This window comes from Somniosus microcephalus, chromosome 3 (assembly GCF_052327205.1).
Source record: "Somniosus microcephalus isolate GS21.2 chromosome 3, FLI_Smic_1.0, whole genome shotgun sequence".
NCBI lineage: Eukaryota > Metazoa > Chordata > Chondrichthyes > Squaliformes > Somniosidae > Somniosus > Somniosus microcephalus.
Window position 1 is genome coordinate 257392108 of NC_140989.1, and position 16107 is coordinate 257408214.

At 43.2% G+C, this 16107-nt stretch overlaps 1 protein-coding gene across 1 annotated transcript in view; it reads left to right on the plus strand.

Moving 5' to 3' along the window:
* The window catches only part of cdc73 (cell division cycle 73, Paf1/RNA polymerase II complex component, homolog (S. cerevisiae)), a 498975-nt gene that overhangs the window by 62716 nt on the left and 420152 nt on the right, over positions 1 to 16107 (plus strand). The window contains exon 7 of the mRNA XM_085982387.1: positions 4755 to 4971. Coding sequence (XP_085838513.1) covers positions 4755 to 4971 — 217 coding nt within the window. The remainder of the gene's footprint in view (positions 1 to 4754; positions 4972 to 16107) is intronic.

The window sequence follows — 16107 nt, forward strand, 5'->3', positions numbered from 1 at the left end:
TTTGTTGTGTGGCACTACCACCGTGCTAAATGGAATAGATTCAGAACAGCTGAAAACTAGGCATCCATGAGGTGCTGTAGGCCATCAGCAGCAGCAGAATTGTATTCCACTACAATCTGTAACCTCATGGCCTGGCCCTCACTTTGCCGTTACCATCAAGCCAGGGGACTAACCCTGGTTTACTGAGGAGTGCAGAAGAGCATGCCGGGAGCAGCACCAGGCGTACCTAAAAATGAGGTGCCAACCTGGGGAAGCTGCAGCACAGGATTATATACATGCTAAACAGCAGAAGCAGCATGCTATAGACAGAGCTAAGCGATCCCACAACTAACGGATCAGATCAAAGCTCCTGCCACATCCAGTTGTGAATGGCGGTGAACAATTAAACTAACGGGAGGAGGCTCCATGAATATTCCCATCTTCAATGATGGCGGAGCCCAGCATGCGAATGCAAAAGACAAGGCTGAAGCGTTTGCAACCATCTTCAGCCAGAAGTGCCGAGTGGATGATCCATTTCGGCCACCTCCTGAGGTTCCCACCATCACAGAAGCCAGTCTTCAGCCAATTCGATTCTCTCCATGTGATATCAAGAAATGGCTGATCGCACTGGAAACAGCAAAGGCTATGGGCCCCAACAACATCCCGGCTGTCGTGCTGAAGACTTATGCTCCAGAACTAGCCGCGCCTCTAGCCAAGCTGTTCCAGTATAGTTACAACACTGGCATCTACCCGACAATGTGGAAAACTGCCCAGGTATGCCCTGTCCACAAAAAGCAGGACAAATCCAATGCGGTCAATTACCGCCCCATTAGTCTTTCTCAATCATCAGCAAAGTGATGGAAGGTGCTGTCGACAGTGCTATTAAGCAGCACTTACCAACTATATACAATATATATTAATGATCTAGACGAGGGAACTAGATGTAATATCTCCAAGTTTGCAGACGACATAAAGCTGGGTGGGCGTGTGTGCTGTGAGGAGGATGCAGAGAAACTCCAGTATGATTTGGACAGGTTGGGTGATATGGCAGATGCAGCATAATGTAGATAAATGCGAGGTTATCCACTTTGGTGGCAAAAACAGGAAGGCAGATTATTATCTGAACGGCAATAGATTGGGAAAAGGGGAAGTACAACGAGACCTGCGTGTCTTTGTGCACCAGTCGCTGAAGGTAAGCATGCAGGTGCAGCAGGCGGTTAAGAAGGCAAATGGTATGTTGGCCTTCATAGCGAGAGGATTTGAGTACAGGAGCAAGGATGTCTTGCTGCAGTTGTACAGGGCCTTGGTGAGACCACACCTTGAGTAGTGTGTGCAGTTTTGGTCGCCTTATCTGAGGAAGGATGTTCTTGCCATGGAGGGAGTGCAGCGAAGATTCACCAGACTGATACCTGGGATGACAGGAATGACGTATGAGGAGAGATTGGGTTGATTGGGCTTATACTCGCTGGAGTTTAGAAGAATGAGAGGGTATCTCATTGAAACTTATAAAATTCTAACCGGACTAGACAGACTAGATGCAGGAAGGCTGTTCCCGATGGCAGGGGAGTCCAGAACCAGTAGTCACAGTCTAAGGAGAAGGGGTAAGCCATTTAGGACTGAGATGAGGAGGAATTTCTTCACCCAGAGAGTGGTGTTTCTATAACCTGCTCACTGATGCTCAGTTTGGGTTCCACCAGGACCACTCAGCTCCAGACCTCCTTACAGCCTTGGTCCAAACATGGACAAAAGAGCTGAATTGCAGAGGTGAGGTGCGAGTGACTGCCCTTGACATCAAGGCAGCATTTGACCGAGTGTGGCATCAAGGAGCCCTAATAAATTTGAAGTCACTGGGAATCAGGAGAAAACTCTCCAGTGGCTGGAGTCATACCTAGCGCAAAGAATGATGGTTGTGGTGATTGAAGGTCACTCATCTCAGCCCCAGGACATCACTGCAGAAGTTTCTCGGGGCAGTGTCCTAGGCCCAACCATCTTCAGCTGCTTTATCAATGACCTTCCCTCCTTCATTAATGACCTTCCCTCCATCATAAGGTCAGAAGTGGGGATGTTCGCTGATGATTGCACAGTGTTCATTTCCATTCACAACCCCCCAGCTAATGAAGCAGTCCTTGCCCGCATGCAGCAAGACCTGGATGACATTCAGGCTTGGGATGATAAGTGGCAATTAACATTCACGCCACACAAGTGCCAGGCAATACTCTCTCCAACAAGCGAGAGTCTGACATTCAACGGCATTACCATCGCCGAATCCCCCACCATCAACATCCTGGGGGTCACCGTTGACCAGAAACTTAACTGGACCAGCCACACAAATACTGTGGCTACAAGATCTGGTCAGAGGCTGGGTATTCTGTGGCAGGTGTCTCACCTCCTGACTCCCCAAAGCCTTTCCACCATCTACAAGGTACAAGTCAGGATTGTGATGGAGTACTCTCCACTTGCCTGGATAAGTGCAGCTCCAGCAACACTCAAGCTCGACACCATCCCGGACAAAGCAACCCGCTTGATTGGCACCCCATCCACCACCTTAAACATTCACTCCCTCCACCACCGTCGTAGCATGGCTGCAGTGTGTACCATCTACAAGATGCACTGCAGCAACTCGCCAAGGCTTCTTCGAGAGCACCTCCCAAACCCGCGACTTCTACCACCTAGAACAACAAGGGCAGCAGGTGCATGGGAACATCATCACCTGCATGTTCCCCTCCAAGTCACACACCATCATGTCGTTCCTTCATAGTCGCTGGGTCAAAATCCTGGAACTCCCTTCCTAACAGCACTGTGGGAGTGCCTTCGCCACATGGACTGCAGCGGTTCAAGAAGGCGGCTCACCACCACCTTCTCGAGGACAATTAGGGATGGGCAATAAATACTGGCCTTGCCAGCGACGCCCACATCCCAGGAACATTATAGAAAAAAAAAGTTTATTCTGCTTTGACTGATTGCAGGACCTTGTTGATGCATAGCCTATGAGGTGTTTGGATTTGTAGAGGCGAGGAGAGTGAAGATGGGAACTTACTGGGTTTTGCTCCTTGTTAACTCATGAAGATCTTTGTCAGGTTGCCCTTGGTACAATTTTCTTTGCCCTGTTAACAAATATGCTTATTTACTGGCAACCCCTTTCTCTGTTGAGTAAAAATGTTGACATTTCACCTGGTTGCATCAATGATGAAGCATCTTGTTTCTGGATGGGGGACAAATGGTCTTTCGCAAAACCCAGCATTTCTTAAATGGATGGTAGAAGCTATGAGGAAGTAAAAAGGTTAATGAGGAATTTGATTGTTGGATTAAGTGGAAGAAAAGTAAGGACTGAGAATTGGTAAAGAGGAGATGGGACAGCTGGTTCGGCAGGGTTAGTACTTTTCAGTGTATTTTTTCAGTTTAGCGGCATTATTGCATCTGAAAGTTAAGTAGCTTCATTAGTATAATAGTACTTTATTTCAGCAAAAGTGTGTGAGATTAAAACTTTTAAAAAGTCAGTCCTGTATGGTGGTCATACTTCCTCTACCTCCTGGTAGTCCAAGGGCTATTGCTCAAATAGTCAGTTTTGGGAACCCTTTATGTCCATGACATTTTAGATGAGGGTTAATTCCTGGACCTAGAGTAACCTCTGAGCTTTCCTGGACTTTCTCTCCCACCCCATCTGTGGTACAGACCATTACTGACTATTGATTACTAATTTTCCCTGTTATTGGTCTAAACACCAATGCGAGCAAAATTCTGATACCTTTCAAAGTTATGAGATGTCGTGTTCTCAAAGTTAGGGGTCTAAACCATAGTCCAAAAGCAGGCATCGTTCAAAGGAATTGTGATCAGATTCTGCTTGCCAGACATCCCGTGTTTTAAAAGTGAGCAATTTCACTTCTCTACAGAATCAGAGGGCAAGTCTATTAGGTCAGGAAAAATTCAAGGTATTCTTTAATAAAATTTCTAAGTGAGAGAGTTTTGATCTGTCCGGAGCATCATCCTCAGTTTTTTAAATTTCTGGAAACACAAGTGCAAACTGTAGAATTAGACACATGACATGTCCCTAAAATGTCAGCTTAGATTACTGGTGGCACACTTGCCTTTTGAGTCAAAGGCTTTAGGTTCAATCCCCACTCCAAGTCTGGAGCACATACTGGAGGCTGACGCTTCATTGCAGTACTGAGGGAGCGTTGTATTGTCGTAGGTGCTTTCTTTCGGAAGAAATGTTAAACTGAGACCCCATCTGCCCGTTTGGGTGGATGCAAGAGATCCCATGACACAATTCAAAGAGCAGGGCAATTTTCCTTGTCTTGACCAACATTTACCTCTCAACCAACACCTATCAAAATCAGATTAACCGTTCATTTCTCTCATTGGTGTTCATGGGATCTTTCTGTACACACATTGGCTGCTGCTTGTCTTCAGAATAACGGTGATTACATTCCAGAAAGCAATGCATTGGCTGTGAAGTGCTTTGGGACGTCCTCAAGACATAAATGGTGCTCTATGAATTCCAGTGCATTTAAAAAAAATACTTCCCAAAAATTCAAGTTTATTTGTGCCTCCTCCAAAAATGAAATATTTACTTTTTTGCATCTGTCTCTTGGATGTATTTTCACATTTTTGTAATTGTATTAAAGCAATTCCGGCACTAAAGTTTCATATCCTGTAATGAAATGTAACTATGCAATTTTAAAACAGTCTGGATTATTCATATGGATTATTGATTTATAGGAAAATAAATTTCCCCCCCAAAATTTTTTTTTAGCTTTAATTTTTTGGGGTTGCAGGTCATTGTCCGAGGCGATGTCTGTGGAAAAGATTGCTGCTATTAAAGCCAAGATTATGGCAAAAAAACGATCCACTATCAAGACAGATCTGGACGACGACATTGCAGCTTTGAAGCAAAGAAGTTTTGTAGACTCTGAAGTAGACGTAACCAGAGATATTGTCAGCAGAGAGAGAGTATGGCGAACAAGAACCACCATTCTCCAAAGCACTGGCAAGGTGAGTTCAGCTGAACAAAGCTTCCTGATTGCTTAGTGTGTTCTATAAGGTCACAAAGATCAACACCTAGGTTTGGTTCCCAGTCTTTGCTGAGCTAGCTGATCTCAGCAGTTGTGGTGCTACAGTTGGCTTCACTATCCAGGCTCATACATGAAGAATGCTACTTGGTACTGAAGAGTTGCTGATACTTGTGCAACTGTAGCCCAGAAAGAGTTGGTGCTTTTAGACAATGAGGAAGAACTTGGTTGGGATGAACTTGTAAAGCAACATGAAGTGATGGTAAGGTACAAATATTTCAGGAGTAAGACCATTTCTGGTGTAATTTAAGATCAAGGTTCAGTTAAGTTTGATTTGTTCCAGTTTTGGTTTTAAACTGATGCCAACTTGTGTGTAAGTGCACCATTAGCTGACATTCAGGCAGCGGCTTACTGTTTCACAACATTGATAGCTGTGAGAAGTAAAACGGCAATTACAACATTATGTAAAACACCATTTTTGAATTGCTGAAAAAAACAACAAAATTATGGGAAGCAAAAGCTAAATTTTTGATTACATTTTTTTTTTCCATGCCTAAAATTAAAATTTAGGAACAAAAGACTAGTCTATAAATAAATTAGGACTAAAACTGAGGTCCAGAGACGAGACCAAAGTTAGTGATTTCTCGGACAAAGGAAGGTTGCTAGGTTTCCACCAATATTTTTTACTTTGACTTTTTTGTACCACAGTTCTATTTAAATGTTATGTGGAGCGATGCTTCAAGAATGCAGATTGGTGCACTTTTTATTGCAGTCATGTGGATGATTCCCTCTTTTTCTCCCAGATATAACTGGTGTGCTGACCATGTTACAGTACTAGGAAATATACTTCACGGGTTTTTGAGGTTAAGTCTATTATATACTTAGGCAGTTCTAAGCTGATGTAGCATTGAAACAACTGACTCATGGTTCTGGCAGGCATCGTCGAAAACTGTACATGATCTGTCCGATCTGTGTTTCCTCGTGTAATGTTACAACATCACCGCTGCTTTTTCACTAAATTTGCTTGACGCTGGACAAATCTAGGCTGGTACAGTTGATAAGAAATATTTGTAACGATATAAAGAAAAAAAGGAAAAACCTAAATTTATGTAGCGCCTTTTATGACCTCAGGACGTCCCAAAGTACTTTTTGAGGTGTAGTCACTGTTGTAATGTAGGAAACCGAAACGCGGCATCCAATTTGCGCACAGCAAACTCCCACAAACAGCAATGTGATAATCTGTTTTTAGTGATGTTGAATTGAGATATAAATATTGGCCAGGACACCAGGGAAAACTCCCCTGCTCTTCGAAATAGTGCCGTACGATCATTTACCTCCAACTGAGAGGCCTTGGTTTAACGTCTCATCCGAAAGACGGCACCTCCGACAGTGCAGCACTGCCTCGGTACTGCACTGGAGTTTCAGCCTAGATTTTTGTGCTTAAATCTGTGGAGAGGGACTTGAACCCACAACCTTCTGGCGAGAGTGCTAACTACTGAGCCATGGCTGACAATTATATAAGTAGTAGAGGCATGTTTAAAGATGATATATTCATTTTAATGTTGTATTTGATTAAAATATTGTAGAAGATCATAAGATGACTGAAAAATTGATTTGGTACATCAGTCTTCACAGCTGTAATCTCTGGAAAAATTTCCGATTCAGTCAATTTGATTCAAAAATTCATAACATGTAGGCTCATAATTTTCGATCGGAGGCTTCCTGCGTGCGGAGGCCTCCTATTGGAAAAAAATCTACGCACTTACCTGAGGGCTCCCGAGGTCTGGACACTTCCGATGCTCGGCCTCTCCGCAGTCAAAATGTGCAGGGCCCACGTATCCCAGGGGCGCAGGCAGTTCGCAAGCGTCCCTGGGATCACATGGGCCAGGCAAGCCAATGAAAGAAGGGAATCCCCCTTCATACTTTTGATAGATAGACCTGTCAAAAGTATGAATGGGGACCACTGAAAAAAGACACTAAAACATTAAATACATTTTTTTTTAAAACACATTTTAAAAATGAGTTAAAATTACATTAAATTAAATACTTTAAACAAAAATTAAATTTTTTGAAAAAAAATACAGGAAACTTCGCGATATCCGGCACCGACGGGACCGGCGTGATGCTGATCTATGAAAACTTCCGGACAGACCAGCGCTAATGTTGAAGGATACGGAGGTTTTCATCTCCGTATCTGACAACAAACACTGTTGCTTAGCAACAGCTTGTAAACAGTCGGCCCGTACCTTGGAAGCGTCTCTGTAGCTTAGCAACAGCTTCAGAGAGGCTTTCCAGAGACTGACTGACTGTTTATAAAAAAAAAATGCTAGGCGAAGAAAAAAAAAGGAAAAAAACCTAACAAAACGGCTGCTGATTTCTATCGTTGGATCGAGGTTTCCGGCCATACAACCTCCGGATAAACCAAAGTTTCCTGTAATTCATTTTTTACGGGGCTAAATATAAACTTACCTTTTTTTAAAGTATTTTTAAAATTATAAATGGGTGGAAATTTAAAAAAAAACTTTTTTAAAAATTCGTATGCTGGTAAAAGCAGGCCTTACACCTGCTTTTTACCAGGCGTAAGATTTCTAAGGGTTTTCTGCGAGCGGAGGTTCTGCAGAAAGTGGAACTCTCCACCTGCAGAGGCCCTTCTCCAGGGCAGGCGTCCGATCTGTCAAGAGGATTCTTGACCGATCGGAAATGCCCGTTTTCAGCGCATGCGCTTCGCATGCCTGGAACCGGCATTTCCGATGTCCCTAAGGGTGTGTACACAGCTCGTACACACCAATAGGCATCGGAAAATATGAGCCGTAGACATTACTTATGTTTAGAAGTGGACTATGTGGTATGCACCCCGGAATGGGCAAGGAAATCAGAGGAAGTCGGTGGAGGTTTAAATATTTTTAAGGAGGTAAACGCTGATTGTACATGAGGCCTGAGGAATAACAAATGCTATCGTGATCTACAAAAAGAAATGTGAATCTAGAATTTATAGACCAGTTTTAACCTCTGCAATGGGGAAAATGCTGAAGAATTTCACAGGATGCTGTTCAGTGTTCCCAAAGACGATTAAGAGTGGTTAGCAGAGATTAAGAAGCAGCAGGTTATGCCTCATCAATTATTGGAATGTTTTGAGGCAGTAACTATATTTAGTGGATGATGGCTTTTCCAGTTGATGTAATTTGAATTTTCAGAAGACATTTGATAAAAGTTCTTTTTGAGGTTTGCAAGGAAGATGAAGCCTCATGCAATTGATAACGGGTCACCCAGTCAACTGAATTGAGAGCAGGTGAGGCAACAGAAGGTGATAAATTGCAAAAGTTTTGTCTGGAGGAGCGGCTTACTGAAGTCTGAGCTTTTGCCTTTAGATAAAAGGTACCAAGTTCCTCAACTAGATTCTCATTGTTGGATTTTGTAGTAAATTGCACAGTAAAATTGTATAACGTGAGCTCTTCATACAGTTTCCAGAAAACTGTTAAATTGTTTTGGTTTCTTTGTATACATTGTGAAATCTCAACAGAGGTATCCTAATAAAAGCTGGAAGTATTCCAGAGAAATGTCCATTAGCAGCTACCTACTACCGATTTCATCAAGTCTATTCGCAAAGAGTAAAGGAACTTCATTGATTGTTTGGAAATAAATTGAAAAAGTAGGTACGGTGACAGCCGTTGGCACATTTTAGACTGAAGGTATTGATTTTCCCATCTTATTCATGGCTTTATTTGCTGCTGATGGGTAGGAAACAAGTTTGCAGTTGAAAGAGCACTGCTAGGAAAGAGATGGAGACAAAAAGTGCAGTCTTTACTAAATTGAGTTTTTTCCCTGTGTGCTTGTACTTAGATCAAGACTTAAAATTCTCTGTCAAGACAAGTTTCCAGAATTAAGTGAGAAGTGGTGACTTTATTTGTCCAGTTGTTGGCCTGTCCTAACGAGTTCTGTTACACATTTCCTCTCTTGCGCTCTCTCTCTCACTCGTGCTCGCGCTCGCAGTCTTTTGCTCGCTCATGGCTTTTGGCTCTCGCTTGCGCCCTTTCACTCGCGCTCTTTCTCTTCGCTCTTTTGCTCGCTCGCTCTCTTTCTCTCCGCTCTCCGCTCTTGCTCTCGCTCGCGCTCTTTTTCGCTCTTGCTCTTTTGCTTGCACTCTTGCTCTTTCGCTCACGCTCTTTTGCGTGAGTTCTTTCTCTCGCCTGTGTGCTCTTTCCCTCGCCTGTGCACTTTTTCTCTCGCCCGCACACTTTTTCTCTCGCCCGCGTGCGCACTCAAATGCAGGTAACTACAGACCCATTTGTAATACCCACTGGAAATGTTATGTACACTAAGTATGGTTATCAATCTTTAACTTAGACACTGTATTATCATTGTTATAAATCCCTGGGTTAAAGTTGCCCATGTGAAGGTACGACAAGAACTTTTAAGGACACAATGTGACTAAGAGCAGACTTTCCATAATTCTGCACCAGTATCAACTGTTGCAGACAGTGAGGCTGCGCAGTCTCCAGGCAGAAACCCCAGGAGGAAGGGGTGGAGTCGGGTTTTTCGAGCGGGAAACGGGAGCGACTGGAAGAAAAGAGGGCAGGAGCTCTGAAAAGAGGGCTCAGGAGGCAAATGGCTGCCGCATCCCGTCCCGGGCTTCCAAACTCGGCCGCCGGCCTTCGTATTAGTAGCTCTGCATCCAGAACTCAAAGTGGGATTCAGTGATCGTGAAGAGAATTCAACAAAGGGGTTTGGAGTCGTAAGTCTTGCAGACATTATACATACCATGAGCTCCAACTTAAGCGTGCCAACGAAAGAGTGCACTCGAATTTGGACACAGGGACAGATTCTCCTTTGAATCCATATAAATGGAGAATGTATGTTTATTATGTCTAGATTCATTCTAATGTATGCAAATGTCTAATTTAGGTCATTGACCCGTAATCTTCTTATACTGTCTGACGTTAAAACTATAAAGTAAGATAATTAGAATTAAGCCATTGTAGTAGTGATCTCCTTACTGGACTATAGAATACTGTCTACAACAGAGACCACATCTCCCATATATCTGGAGAACCGTGAAGGGGTTACACATTGGTCTGTCTTTGTTACAGGGTAAAACAAAGAAATGAAGTATCAGTAGTTGAAGATTATCTATGCTAAGTTATCTATACTTTAGTAACTAGTGGTGTTCCGCAGGGGTCAGTGCTGGGTCCCCAACTCTTTACAATCTATATTAACGATTTGGAGGAGGGGACCGAGTGTAACATATCAAAGTTTGCAGATGATACAAAGATGGGACGGAAAGTAGTGAGTGAGGAGGACATAAAAAACCTGCAAAGGGACATAGACAGGCTAAGTAAGTGGGCAGAGATTTGGCAGATGGAATACAATACTGGAAAGTGTGAGGTTATGCACTTTGGCAGGAAAAATCATAGAGCAAGTTATTATCTTAATGGCAAGAAACTGGAAAGTACTGTAGTACAAAGGGATCTGGGGGTCCTGGTGCACGAAACTCAAAAAGTTAGTATGCAGGTGCAGCAAGTGATTAAGAAGGCCAATGGAATGTTGGCTTTTATTGCTAGGGGGATGGAATATAAAAACAGGGAGGTATTGCTGCAGTTGTACAAGGTATTGGTGAGACCGCACCTAGAATACTGCATACAGTTTTGGTGTCCATACTTAAGAAAAGACATACTTGCTCTCGAGTCAGTACAAAGAAGGTTCACTCGGTTAATCCCGGGGATGAGGGGGTGGTCATATGAGGAGAGGTTGAGTAGATTGGGACTCTACTCATTGGAGTTCAGAAGAATGAGAGGCGATCTTATTGAAACATATAAGATTGTGAAGGGGCTTGATCGGGTGGATGCGGTGAGGATGTTCCCAATGATGGGTGAAACTAGAACTAGGGGGCATAATCTTAAAATAAGGGGCTGCTCATTCAAAACTGAGACGAGGAGAAACTTCTTCACTCAGAGGGTGGTAGGTTTGTGGAATTTGCTGCCCCAGAAAGCTCTGGAAGCTACATCATTAAATAAATTTAAAACAGAAATAGATAGTTTCCTAGAAGTAAAGGGAATTAAGGGTTACGGGGAGCGGGCAGGAAATTGGACATGAGTCTAGGTTCGGAATGGTCATGGCCCTGTGGGTAGTGGAGTGGGCCCAGGGGCCGTGTAGCCTTGTTCTGCTCCTACTGTGTTCTAATTCTGTGTTAGATTTCAGGAAATAACAACAGAAAATGCTGGAAAAACTCAGCAAGTCAGGCAACATCCGTGGAGAGAAATTTGAGTTGACGTTTCGGGTTTGACCCTTCTTCAAAACTGGAGAGAAAAGGAACTAGATCGAAGGCAGGGCTGCGATCGGACAAAAGAATAAAAGAACCAAAAGAAGTAAAAGAGATTAGAAGCTAGACGAGATGGTAATAGGCTGTGATTAGGTGTAAAGTGTACTGGCAGGGCAAAAGATAGCTTTCGATTTCAGGAGATGGTTTTATTCCTGTTCCTGGCTGGGGTGGAGATCGCCTTTACAGAAGGTAAGTACTGTAGAAAATATAGGGACAGAGTGATCTCCTGGAAGAATTTCGATCGCCTAGATGGGTCGGAGAGGAATTTACCAGATTTTTTTCTCCCAAATTGGCCATTGGGTCTTTATCTGGTTTTTCGCCTCTCCTGGGAGATCACATGGGTTCGGGTGGATGCAGAGTGATAGAAGATTTGAGGTTAGGATCAGATCAGCCATGATCTTATTGAATGGTGGAGCAGGCTCGAGGGGCCGATTGGCCTACTCCTGCTCCTATTTCTTATGTTCTTATGTTTGTACCATACAACATGGATTCAGAAGGGGACTGTTTTACCTGACCAATATGATTGACTTGTTTTTGAGTAAGTGATATCACAAGTGGACAGTGAAAAGCCCTACATCATGGTTCAACTAGACATCCAAAAATCATTTGACAAAATTCTACGTGTAAGTCTGCAAATTGAACTCAATTCAGTGGACGTGTTGGGTTAATTTTGGGAATGGATAAGAAATTGGTTACCGCGTAGAAAGCACTCGTACTAGTTGGAGCAGTTAGGAGAGGTACGAAGTGGGGTGCTCCCGCAATTGGTACTCAGACTACTACTGTTTCTGACGCCAGGAACAACAACTTACATTTATATAGTGCATGTAACATAGTAAAATGTCCCAAGGCACTTAATGAGCGATATCAATAAAAAAACATTTTTGACACCTAGTCACAGAAGGAGCTATCAAGAGAAGCTTGATCAAAGAGGTAGGTTTTAAGGAGCATCTTGAAAGAGGAGAGAGAGGTAGAGAGACAGCGAGGTTTAGTCAGGGAATTCCAGAGCTTGGGGCAAAGGTAGCTGAAAGCATGGTTGCCAGTGGTGGAGCGATTAAAATCGAGATGCACAAGTGGCCAAAATTAGAAGAGCGCAGAGATCTCCGGGTTGTAGGGCTGGAGGAGGCTGCAGAGATGGGGAGGGGCGAGGCCATGGAGGCATTTGAAAATAAGATGTTGTCGGACCGGGAACCAGTAAAGGTCAGCAAGGGATGATGGATGAACGAGATTTGGAGCGAGTTAAGATATTTAAGTTAAGTTAACTTACATCTACAACTTGGATTCATATACTCAATGCAAATTGGTCAAGATTGCTGAAGGTTTCAGACTAGGAGGAGCAGTTGAGTCGAACAAAATATGTAAGTGGGTGGAACAATAGTTTATGAAACTTTAAGCTGATCAGTGTAAAGGATTGAATGATCAACTTAGACAGGATCGGGGATTCAGAAATGCCAAGGAGTGAGAGCCAAGTATATAATTTAAAAAAGGGTTAACTTCGAAGAAATGAGGAAACATCTTAAGCAAATGAAGAAAAAAAATGTGTGCAGTTATATTGGCCCGGATTTTGCAGTGGGTAGGGGCAGGGCCTGTTTCCACAACGTAAGGGGATACCTGAAATGAAAAAAAATTCTGTTTTTTTGAATTAAATGACATCCAGGAACATTAAAAGCTTTAATGAGAAGCAATCCCAGTGTATGTTAAAGCTGCAGTTTAAAAAAATAAAATAAAAATGTTTACTTTTTATAACTTTCTGCATAGTGCACAGTATTTGTTTAGAAGTGGGAATTATGAGTAATGAATTGGATTCCCATGGTAAAAGCTAAAACATTTTTTATTCATTCCTGGGATGTGGGCGTCGCTGGCAAGGCCAGCATTTATTGTCCATCCCTAATTGCCCTTGAGAAGGTGGTGGTGAGCCGCCGCCTTGAACCGCTGCAGTCCGTGTGGTGAAGGTACTCCCACAGTGCTGTTAGGGAGGGTGAGTTCCAGGATTTTGACCCAGCGATGATGAAGGAAATGCGATATACTTCCAAGTCAGGATGGGAACTTGGAGGTGATGGTGTTCCCATGCGCCTGCTGCCCTTGTCCTTCTAGGTGGCAGAGTTCGCAGGTTTGGGAGGTGCTGCTGAAAAAGCCTTGGTGAGTTGCTGCAGTGCATCTTGTAGATGGTACACACTGCAGCCACAGTATGCTGGTAGTGCAGGGAGTGAATGTTTTTAAGGTGGCGGATGAGGTGCCAATCAAACGGGCTGCTTTGTCCTGGATGGTGTCGAGCTTCTTGAGTGTTGTGGAGCTGCACTCATCCAGGCAAATGGAGAGTATTCCATCACACTCCTGACTTGTGCCTTGTATCTGTATGTATTTTAAAGGCTGTAGTAATGAAGTAATATAGTAATTTAAATGAATGAAAGACTATCTGTTTCCTGATTGGAGGACCAAGCCCACGTGATCCCAGGTATGCTTCCGCACAGGCTGTGTCCCTGGGATCCTTGGCCCATTATGCTGCCCTCCTACTCGCACTGTCGGAGAGCAAGTTTACGAAGGAGGCCCACCAACAGGTAGCTGCATATTCTTTTCGCAGGTCCACGCCATCACTGCAATTTTTGGACCATTATTTTTGAAGAGAATTTGGATTTTCATCTTCACTGTGTAATGATATCAGCAAATAGTGATGGTATTTGCCTGTTTGATTATTTATGCCTTACCAGCATATTTGCCTGATTGATTATTTATGCCTGACCAGCAAAAGGCATGTGAGAGACAAGCAGTTTAGTTTTAGTTTCGTTTTAGATGGATCTCTAAGATGGTGTCTCCTGTAATGCTGTTAACTGAGTTGAACATACTTTAGATAAAAAGACAAGCTCTTTCATGAATGTGTTGTCATTGAACCCACATACAAATCGATACATGGTGTCAGAAAGGATTGAAAGAGATGAAGAGGACAAATCTGAAGTTAAATCAGCTCTCCACATATTAGCAAGCCAAAAGAGAACATCGTTACTTACCATTGGAGAATAGCTAACAAAGTGAAAAATGGAAGGTTTACACCCACCGGCGAAGCTTCAGTTGACAGGTAATGTGGCTGAAAATTGGAGGAGGTTCAAACAACGTTTGGAGTTGTATTTAGCGGCAATCGGAGCTGACGAGAAAAGTGATAAAATGAAAGCGTCAGTGTTCTTGCATGTCGTGGGTGATGAAGCGCTGGAGGTGTATAATAACTTCACATTCGCTGCTGATGGAGACAAAATGAAGCTGGATAAAATAATGGAACAGTTTGAGGCCTACTGCATACCTAAACGTAACGTGACGTTTGAGAGGCACAGATTTTTCACGTGTACAGAAAACGGGAGAGACTATTGATCAGTATGTGACTGAACTGAGAAACAGAAGCAAAACGTGTGAATTTGGGGGACTGACAGACTCGCTGATAAAAGACAGACTGGTGTGTGGTATTCCAGATAATGGTCTAAGGGAAAGACTGCTAAGAGAGCAAGATCTAGACCTGGGAAAAGCCATAGCACTGTGTAGGGCTACAGAGACTGTGAAGTCGCAGGCAAAGGAGCTGTTCAGTGACAGTAGCGGCAACGTGGATGCAGTGAGAAAGAACGGACACAAACTGTTTAACAAAAAGCACCAATGTGAAAAAAGAGGCGTGGCCAGCGAACAAAAATGAAAGGGACAATCGAAAGTCATGTAGTCGATGCGGTACACAGCATACACCAAAAAAGTGTCCAGCATATGGTAAAAAATGCAATAGTTGCAACAAAAACAACCATTATGCCCGTTGCTGTAAGAACCAAGCGCAACAAAGCAAGGTCCATGCAGTAGATGAAAGCGAGATAGAGGAGTTCTATGTAGATGTTGTGTCTGAAAACAAAAAAGAAAAAAGAGACTGGATGTTGACACTAAGTGAATGACATACACATTCCATTTAAATTGGATACTGGAGCACAAGTTAATGTGATATCAGAGACTGATTTTAAGAAAATTAGACCCAAACCAAAGATGCATGGAATAAAAGTGAAAGCGACAGGATACTCGGGTACTAATATGCCAGTGAAAGGAAGATGCATTGTCAAAGTGACACACAAGGACAGAGAGCACACGCTAGCATTAATCGTGGTGCCAAAGGATGTGCAAGCCATACTAGGTTTAAAAGCCTGTGAGAGACTGAACCTGGTGAAGAGAGTCCTCGTAGTGGAAAGCGAAGGAGAGACAGTCCATGATGAACTCATGAAAGAGTACAAAGACCTATTTCAGGGTCTAGGCTGCCTTCCAGGAGAACACACAATCAGAGTCGATAAAAGTATGCCAACGGTCATACATCCATGCAGAAAAGTTCCGTTTGCTCTTCAAAAGCAACTGAAGGCAGAGATGGACAGGATGGAAAGCCTGAACGTGATTCAGAAGATAGATGAGCCAACTGAGTGGGTGAGTTCCCTCGTCGTTGTGGACAAAAAGAATGGAAAGCTCAGAATTTGCCTGGATCCAAGAGATCTAAACAGAGCAATAAAGAGAGAGCACTTCAAGATTCCTACATGTGAGGAAATCATGTCACAGTTTGCAAATGCAAGGTATTTCAGCAAGTTAGATGCATCATCAGGATTTTGGCAGATGAAATTGGACGAGGCAAGTTCAAGACTGTGCATGTTCAACAGTCCATTTGGCAGATACAGATTCCTAAGGTTACCATTTGGCATTGCCTCAGCTCCTGAAGTGTATCACAAAACTATCCATATGATCTATGAGCATCTGGAGGGAGTTGATACCTCGATGGATGACATCATAGTATGGGGAACCACGAGA